Genomic DNA, 10047 nt, shown 5'->3' with positions numbered 1-10047 from the left:
ACTCTTCTCAACCAGTAAAAAGTTGGGTATGGTGGTTCCCTCTGTTAATTCAGCTAAATATATAATTCAGCATAAATATAAAGATTGTGGTTAAGGCCAGCTCTAGAATAAAGATGAGATCCTATCTCAAAAATAATCAGAGCCAAACATGTTCAGTTGGTAGAACACCAGACTAACAAGCAAATATTTGAGTTCAAATGTGCATTAACACCATGATCGAATGAAGTCAATGTTATAAAATAAGGCAAACATAAGCATAGGTTACTTTAATAATATATTAAATATTTTATTTAAATATAGCAAACATCTTTCTATTATTCCAATAAAACTGCAAATTACTTGCAAACAATCTATGTACAGTAAGCACCTCGGATACCAAATTCCCCTCTTTGAGGGCTAGCATGAAAGCACATTTTCAACATATGCTGCATCTCAAGTTTGATTCACAAATCCACAAATCAAGATGCACTATACATTGTACACATCGACATTAAGTAGCCTATTCATAAAAGCCAGTAAGATTATGTCACTATGACACCCACTCAATGGATTGTATCAAGGAAAATCACTCTGAGTACTATTCATAATGCAGTATAAATTCACATAAAACACTCCAAGATATCCTATTTTAGGAAAAGAATTAAATGTGATCTAATTTTTAAAAATCAGTTGGGTTTTAAGTATTTAAACTATTATGTCTCATTCAAGTTAAGATAAAATATGACCAAGAATTATTTATTAGTGTTTGTCTTTGATTTTATAAATGTTTTCAACATTTCCCATTCACAGGAGGTATTTATCTTCAAATAAAAAGACATTGTTGCAGGCCCAATTGTAAGTCTTATGCCCATTTTTGTATAATACTCTTATTAGCCAAAAATCTATCAAAAATTTTAATTGAGTAAAAAGTTTGCTTAACTCAATACTTTCAATGACATTAAAACCCTCTAAATGAATTTTTAAAATATCTGAGTCAAAAGTTTAGATTCTTTAAATTATGTCATTTTTTTGGGATAAAAATCCTAAGTACTGACACTGCTAAGAGAATCTCTAGGCTTTGGGTCATTCAGTTCCTTTTCTGTTTTAAAAGGTGAAATTAATGTTTCTTTATATGTAAAAGCACTTTTTAAGTCATGATTTTCAAAGGCAAAAATGAAATACTGCTTAATGCTTTGCATTCACCCTTGTGGAAAGTCTCAGATCCAAAGCTTTCCTCAGAAGCCAGCTCTAAATCAAATACAGATTTTCCTCTTGCAATTCACCCTGGTCTAATGAATCAGTTACCCAACTTTCTTTTAAGATTTTAAACTTTTTCTTAAAAGTTCTTCTGAAAGCTTTAAATTTTCCAACACGACTTTGGTCCTGTCCAACAATCACAAGAGACACCCCTTCAGCTAAACAGGAAACAACTTTTGCCCCATAAAATTGAAGTTCTAGGGCCGTAATGGCTAATTTTGTTCCCCTGATTTTGGTATTCAAGTCATTAATGACCCCATACAAGTCCATATAAACAGTGTGGTGCCGAAACATGGCAATAGGAGAGCCATCCCATGAGTAACGGTATTCCAAATCAGCGATCACAGATGTCATTTCTTCTGGAGTCTGTTCACTAGAATTCTTTATTCCTGAAAACACTTCCTGCAGTTGATTCAAATCTGTATCAACAAAATAACTATCACCATAGCAATCGTATTCACGAGCAAAATGCTGTTTTGTTGAGGGACACATGTGAATCATAAAGCGAGGTTGCCAGGGGACACAGCTTTTGGTCTTAAAACACTCCAACAGCCACACAGGCTTGACAACATCATGTTTATCTGAAGAAATAATGTTCTTCACCCTGATGTTCTCAGACCCTGCAATTACGCAGTAAGTGTCTGGTCCTGGATTCTGTACTATGTAACCGCCCAGTTCTGCAATTCTGCTCTCTAGCTCTGGCTTTGGATGTTGGTCTGTTCCGCTCATAACACAAAACTCAACATCTTCAAATACATTAGAAACTTTGCTTACATTAGATAGGTTGGGTGCTTTTAAGTGTTCGATAATGCCAATAACCTTCTTCATCTTTGGGGCAGCTTTCCGCTTTTTTTCTCGAGGTTCATCATTTTCATTTACATAGAGGTGTTTCGACGCGAGCTTTCCGGATGCTTTCCCTCTAAGTTGTTCTAAGTCATCCAGCGTCATGCATTCGTGCCACTCTTTGTCCTCTCTTATCTTCTCAATTCGGGGAAAACGCAGTGTGCAATCAGTTTTATACATTTCACTGGGGACAATCTCTGCTGCCTTAACCTGAACGATGACAGAATTACACGGTTCAATGTATACTTCTGGCTTCTCTGTGCCACATAAAATGCTACTTGGTGGGGTTTTCTTTGAGAAAGGCTTCCAATGTTTGGCCAATTTCAGACCCAGATCATACAGTTCTTTCATGGTGTACCCTGAGCCAATACGACAGAGGCTGTGAAATACGGAGGGTTTCTCCCCAGGAGGGGGCTTCTCTGCCACAGCGCACAAAAAGTGAGACATCATTCCACCCCGAGCACCTTTTCCCCAGTAGCCTCCCACAATTAAGATGTCCAACTCATCCATTAGGCCTGTGATATATTCCGGTTTAATTTTCAACCATCCTTCACCTCTTTTGTCTGGCTTATAAATAGACAGAGGGTGTTTGATCATGATCCCCTCTTCTCTTTTATCTATTGCTTCATTCAATGCATCAACTACTTCATTCTTAGTATGAGCCTGTCTTTTCTGTACTATTTCTATTCTTCCTTGTATTGGTATAAAAGTACTGCTAAGAATCTCATACCTCTTTCTTAGGGTCTCACGTCCTAGCTTTTTATTATTAACCATCAATACATCAAAAACACAGTAACAAGTTTGCAGGTCAGAATCTTCTACCATTCTTTTAATATCAAACTTAACTCCCTTCTGCATAAACGTCTGTGTGTTGGGGTTGTAGGCCATCATTTCACCATCAAGGATACAGACTTGTATGTCGGGTCTGAATGCACCATGAATGAAAGGGGTAAGAGAACCTTCCCTCGAAGAAGCACCAAACTGCTGAGTGTAGTCAAACCCATTTCGGGAGAAGTACTGGTACACATCTCCATCTTTGTGCATCTGCATACGCTCTCCATCCAGCTTTGTCTCAATGTAGAAGCCCTGGTTTTTCATGTCCTTCTCAATGCGTTCAATGTCCGCAATGGCAGCTAGCATTGGTTTAAAGGCAGAAAACAAAGTGATAGAAATATCACTGAGCCCCACTGAGGGATCATGCAGTTGCCTACAGACTTTTTCCAGATCTGTGGTCACATTGTGCAACTCAACAGCATCATTATGGAAAACCGAAAATATAGTTTGCTGACTAATACCAAGCTTTAAGTCCTTGATAATCATTCGGATGAGCCACTTTTGCTCAAGTGCTGAGCTCTGGGTTATCAGCTGAAGCAGACTCTTTTTTATTAAGTCTTTCCTTTTGTCAGAATTACTACTGGCAACAGAGTCCAAAAGTTCATTTACCTGCTGTATAGTCAAACTTCCTTTCTGTAAGCATCTTGGCTTTAGTACAAAGTACGCAATCATTGCAAAGTCTCCAGCATCGCTCCGAGCTCCAGTGGGTGTTCTGTAATTCAGGAGTTTGAGGGCATCTTTCCCATCTTTTGGTAAATTAAGCAATTCAATATAAAGCTTAGCAAGCATTGTTTCTTTGATTCCATACGCCATTCTTTCTCTCTCTAGCTGAGGAAGAATAAGTCTCATTGCTGGGTAAAAAGAGTCTGTAACATCTTTTTTGTTCTTATGGAGGGCATCATGAAATTTTCTCCATGAATCCAAAAATTCCCTGAAGTGTCTGATTTTTTCTTCACGACCTTTACTTTTCTGTATTCGTTCTAAAGTTGAGCATAAATCCGCAAAGGGAACATGAGCTGCAACTGTCTGTAAAGTGTGTGATGCAGCCATGAAGGCAGTTAGGAGTGAGTAAATCCTTGGGTTTAACTAGTAAAGCAGAGAGAGAGTGACATTAAGGGAAAGGTAAAATCCAATTGAATAACAATGGTGATCTTATAGATATCATCTGAATCATAAGATTTATTAATGCTTATGAAATGAAAAAAGATCAATGTTACAAAAGATCAACCTCTACATTTAATGACAGTTTTTCTTTAAGTCTTAACCAGCATTTATTACCAAAAGTGTCACCCCACATCCTTATATTTATAGTAATGACAGATAATCTTAATGATCTTACTCCCTAAAGGCCAACATTCAGAGTTAACCTATCACATCGCTATTCTACTCAGCATATAACACGACAGACTATTGCTAATAATAAGCAAAGAAAACAAAATCAGATGAGTCCTTTCATTTCTAGGCTCCTGCTTAGAAATTCTGAAATCTGGGGCTGGGAAGGTGGCTCAGTGGTAGAGCGCTTGCCTTGCATGCCTGAGGCCCTGGGTTCAATTCCTCAGCACCACATAAGCAAAAAGAAAAAAGCCGGAAGTGGCGCTGTGGCTCAAGGGGTAGAGCGCTAGCCTTGAGCTGAAGAGCTGAGGGACAGCACCCAGGCCCAGAGTTCAGGCCCCACGACCGGACCCAAAAAAAAAAAAAAAAGAAATTCTGAAATCTTCATCAAGAGTAAACAGGAATCCTCTTCTAGCCACACAAGCTTATTCTATGTCTACATTCACATCTTCACTCCAAATGTTGCCAAAACACTGGTGTTCAAAACCCAACTTCAAATGCCTTCCTCACACTTACCTATGCATTTTTATCATAGTTACTTACAGTTTTGGAAATATGAATTCATTTATGTACTTTTTCTGTTCAAATTTTCATGCCATTTATTTCCATGTATTCAGTGATTATTGGCCAGGCTGGTACTACAGCAAAGGGGATGCTTCTGCTTCTAAAAAGTATATATTCTGCAAAGAAAAAAGGATACAATGAGAACTATAATAAAATGCTGAGTGCTTTAGCAAAAAATGTCTTAAAACAGAGCATTTTCATTTCTTTTCAAATCACAGAATAACTCATGTATATACTATTGAGGTATTATCTAGACTATTTCCTAAAGTGGTTGCAATAAATGTGAAATTTCTTTAACGTTTAAACTTGTAGACCTTGAAAGGTCTACTGAAATGTATAATACTCAAGTTGTTTCAATGTGGTTTCAACTATAAAGCATTAAAACAAACTTTACCAAACATGACATCAAGTTAAATGGAGGAATAAATTAAAATGATGGTTTATATTATGGCTTCAGACACCTGCTGGTACCCCAGCATATACCGTCCTCACACTGGGGTGTCTGATGCCCTCCATAAGAACCAAAGACATTACAGACTTTTTATCCAGCAAATAGACTTATTCTTCCTCAGCTAGAGAGAATGGCTTATGGAATCAAAGGCCTTGACCTTGCTATGCAGACAATCTGTCAACTGAGAGCCATTCCCAACACATTTGGCTTTAGTTACTTTTCAAATGGTCACACATTTACTCTGGGAAATGCCTGGACTACAATTCTTCAAATATACTCCCTTTAAGTACTATCACACCCAGTTTTGGCTTTTGGTTGAGAAGGAAATCTGTTGAACTTTTTTGCCTGGCCTGGCTTTGAACTTCAGTCCAATCCTCTCCTATCTCAACTACCTTAGCAGCTACTAGAGGTTTGAGTCACTGTTCTCTAGACTAAGTAGCTCCTTTTTTTAGTTTTAATTTTTTGTTATTATAAAGGTTATACACAGAGGGGTTACATGTCAGGTAATAAGTGCATTTTTTTTAACAATGTCACCCCTTTCCCTTGCTCTCTCTGAGTTTTTCCCTCTCCTCCCCATGTACATGTTGTATAGTTCATTTTTACCATAGTGTAAAATACCACTGCTCCATTTATTCCAAATAGCTTCTTAAGGAGTACAGGAATCTACTGTGGTGGAAAGAACATGAGAGTCCATGTATGCCAATTCTTTACTCCAGCAAAAAAATAAGACACACAAATACAATCTCTAGTGGCCAGATATCATGCTATAATTTTTATGACCAGTAATGGATACATAGTAGGTTTCTTTGCTGAATGAATTGCTAATACCTGAAACTGAGTTCTGGAAAAAGCACATCATAAAAGGTCATGGGCAGGTTAAACATACACCAACATGGCTGTTGGGGGAAGTTAGGTTCTGACTGCATTGGCAGTGGCTCACAACAGCCATTTGGTGGCTAGAGAAAAAAAAACAAAACCTTTTCAATCTAATTTCTGATAAAGGAAACACAAGTTTCTACTGACTGGGTTAGATCAAGACATAAAGCCACCTGGGACTCTTAAGACTTTTATCTACGATTACAGTAACTGCTTCCCCTTGCTGAATTTGGTTTGTGTAACGGACACCACCACCTGGTTCCCTTAAGTGGGTTCATCATGATATAATCTACATTTACAGCTCATGCATAAAGGAGGTAATATGATATTAAGAAATACTTTTCTGGATGTTTAAGTACGAGTCTATACTTTTTACAGATTCATGTGCAGATTCTATAGGTCCCAAAATGTCCTCTTCACAAATCCCATTAAAACAAATTACTTAATAATTATAGTGAAACTTATGTAATGGCTTAGATATCCACAGAAACTAAAATGACTATATGTGATAACAGGACTACAAAATTACTGTAAAATGAACAGACATAAAAATTTCTGCTTGTTTAAACGGAATGAACAAGTATCAGAACTGCCATTGTATTTTACATGTGAGGGTATTTAGGTGATGCTTTCCATTTTTATTAGGACAAAAGAAGTTTGTAAGAGTTTAGGCTACAGTCTAAAAAAACCTAAGTTCAAATGTAAACTCTGCAAAAGCTACTTCTGGAGGCACTACTGGATCTGTGATACTTTTGTTTCTTCATCACCTGCTGATCCAAGCAACATTTAACATCCACTACTGACAACACACTCAGCAATAAGGAGTGGGGGATAGAGAAGAAAATGCGCCACATTTTAGCACTGATATGACAGAGCATTCAAGAAAAAAAGACAGCACACAATAATGACTCCCCCATGTGGCTGCTACCAATAGCCACAACAAACAAAGCAACAGGTTTTACTTAGTGAAGGCTGAAGGTGATTGAGCGCTATTATATCAGACTAAAAGAAAGTGACGGTACAAATAAAATTCCTCTCTAGCAATCCCGACAGACTGTCTCTGAGAGAGAGGGTGGGGATTGGAGGGGGCCCTGGGCGTCCACAGTCCCCACAGTCCTACCGGGAGTCCGTGGAAAGGAAGCAGCAGCTGGGGGAACGTGGGGGCAGAAAGTTAATGAAACACCAAATGCAAGAGGAGCAAGAAGGCAATTCCCCCCAAACCTGTCCTCCTTTCCATTCCGGCAGCACCGGGGCCCCAGCAAAGTCATCCCAAACCCTCCTCCCCATCCAGGGACGACTCCCAGCCCCACGGGGCCCCCTTTGTGACCTGGGGTCCAGGTGTCCGCAGGACCCAGAGCAGCCTGTCGGTTCCCAGGACCTGCAGGAGCCTCAGCGTGGCCTGGACGCCAGCTGGACGCGGGGCCTGGCCTGGGGCGGCGGTGTCACCCGCAAAGCCCATCCCTTGTCTGCACAGCCTCCGGGCCCTTGACCCCCACAGCCCCCGGCCCCGGTCCCCCCACAGCCCCCGATCCCCACAGCCCCCGGTCCCCCCGGCCCCCGGCCCGGATCCCCCCACAGCCCCCGGTCCCCACAGTCCCCGGTCCCCACAGTCCCCGATCCCCACAGCCCCCGGTCCCCACAGCCCCCGGTCCCCACAGCCCCCGATCCCCACAGCCCCGGTCCCCACAGCCCCCGGCCCCGGTCCCCCCACAGCCCCCGATCCTCACAGCCCCCGGCCCCCTCAGCCCCGGGACCCGCTCTCCCCAGGTGGGCAGCGGCCGGGTGGGAGGTGCCCGGTCAAGACCTAGGACGCTGCGGGTCTGAGGCCGGGTCCTGCTGACTGAGGAGACGGGACACGCACGCCGCCCCGCTAGGTGAGCGCGAAGAGTCCCGGCCACTCCCGCGCAGAGCCCCGCCGAGGCCCCCCCAGCCCCACCAGCGCCCGCCGCACCAACCTCACGCAGGTACCGCCTCGGCCGCTACCAGACCGGAAGCTGCCTCTGCAAGAAGCCGGTTCCGCCAGCTGCTGTCAGCGCGTGCGCACTGAGGCCCCGAGTCGTGACGTCACCGTCGAGGTGAGCAGGCCTCTGAGGATAGGGGCGTGGCTTGACCAGGGGCGTGGTCAGGGAGGACCCAGGAAGGACGCGGAAACTTAATTAAGCCTGTTATTGGGGCTACGAATGAACTGAAAGCAGAAGCTTGGCGCCTCAGTCTCCATGTTACACCTGTACTTTATTTGGAATCTTTCTTGCCAACTGAAAGGTTCCAGGAAGGGCAACACTGATGATCTTTTAGACAAGGGACTGAGACTATCACCACCAGGAAAACTGTCTCCAAAGGAAGGAACAATTTCCCCTCACACCCTCCTGCCCCCTAAAGGAAGATAAGATCATGAGATCCAGCTGTTCCCCTACAGTGATGACGGTGATAACCACTTCCCTGCTACCCCTCACCTTGCTACCCCTCCGAACCTGAACTGAAGGTGATCAGCCAAGCCAGACTGGCACTGGGACTACTTTATCATGCGCACCTCTCTCCAATGCCCCAATTCTTCCTCTGTTTACTTATTATTGTGCATTTGTGTCTTTCCCGACCTCCACTGAGCTCCTACAATGCTGAGACCTGTATCACTGAGGCAAACAGCCATAGATTATGAAGCTAGACAAACTCCAAGCCTAATCTCCAATTTATTTTATCTATTTGGGTCAAATTCGAGAACCAAGGTTTTTCTCTAATGACCTTTCTATTTGTTGTATTATTCGTTTATTTTTTTTTTTGTAAACGGTATGCTTTAGTGCTTGGCAATTACCAGGTGGTGAAAATGGGAGACCAGGATACATTGTGAATACACTAACCAACAAACAACAAAAACTTATGAACGGTCTTCTGTATATATAAACTTGGACACATAGAATGGAGAAGGGAACGCAAACATCTGTAGTCAACTGTCAGTGCAAAGCGAGTTTGATAGGAAAGCCAACGAAGTGTGAGGTTCCCAGGCTGCAGTCTAACTTGTTCCCATGTTCTCGTGCTTTTGTAAAATTTGGACGAAGGAAGGAAGGAAGGAAGGAAGGAAGGAAGGAAGGAAGGAAGGAAGGAAGGAAGGAAAGAAGGAAGGAAGGAAGGAAGGAAGGAAGGAAGGAAGGAAGGAAGGAAGGAAAAATAAAAGGAAAAAACAATTTTGAGTTCTTTTTTCATCAAAAAGTTGCGCAGGATTCAGGCCTGCCTCTGTCCTTGAAGGTTCACTCTGACAGAGGTTAAAAAAGGAAAATAGGGCAACGCTTTGAATTCTGGAACTTTAAACACCCCTGACAACCCCGCAAGACAGACACAATCGGTTCTGCAGAAACTAAGCACTTGTGTGCTCAGTTACCGGCTCCAGTCCTCCCAGCCCGGCTCCATCCCAGCCCCCTCTCAACCCAGAAGCCTGGGGCATGGGGTTTAAAACGTCTCCCGGAGCTCCGAGGAAGGAAAGAGGGACTCGATGTAGCCGCAGAAGTGCCCCGCTCTCCGCGCCGGGGTATCTTGTCCATCCCGGCCGCCGTCGCGCGCCCCTTCGTCACGTGGCTTCTGCGCATGCCCGGAGGCCGGGCTCGCTCTCTCTTTCTCCGCCTCCCCCCCCCCCCCCCCCCGTGTGGAGAGCTGCTGGGCTGAGTCTAAAAGAAGCTCAGTTTCGGCCCCCTTCTCCCCCCCCCCCCCACCCCGGGTGGAGGACGGCGCTCAGGTGATGTGGGAGCCGGCGGGGACGTTTGCGGGCGACACCCGGGCGCGGGCCGGAAGTGGGGCCGCAGAGAAGAGCGTCGCCGGAGCTCCTGGCTAGACGGCGACGGCGGCGGCCCCTGGACTGCGGGAGGACGATGAGGAGGAGCGAGCGGCGCGGCGCGGGGCGACGCTGCTGCGCGGCGCCCGGT

At 43.7% G+C, this 10047-nt stretch overlaps 1 protein-coding gene across 1 annotated transcript; it reads right to left on the bottom strand.

Annotated features, from left to right (window-relative positions):
• Positions 1-261: 261 nt before the first annotated feature.
• Positions 262-8126, bottom strand: Lig4 (ligase IV, DNA, ATP-dependent). The gene is made up of 3 exons (XM_013023012.1): positions 8092-8126; positions 4789-4925; positions 262-3999 (listed from the first exon to the last, which is right to left on the bottom strand). The coding sequence occupies exon 3, from the start codon at positions 3961-3963 to the stop codon at positions 1228-1230; it is 2736 nt and encodes a 911-aa protein (XP_012878466.1). The 5' UTR covers positions 3964-3999; positions 4789-4925; positions 8092-8126; the 3' UTR covers positions 262-1227.
• Positions 8127-10047: the final 1921 nt, after the last annotated feature.

Source organism: Dipodomys ordii, unplaced genomic scaffold (genome assembly GCF_000151885.1).
Source record: "Dipodomys ordii isolate 6190 unplaced genomic scaffold, Dord_2.0 Scaffold65, whole genome shotgun sequence".
Classification (NCBI taxonomy): Eukaryota; Metazoa; Chordata; class Mammalia; order Rodentia; family Heteromyidae; genus Dipodomys; species Dipodomys ordii.
The sequence above is the reverse complement of the archived record's forward strand: the minus strand, read 5'-3'. Positions and strand labels throughout refer to the sequence as shown.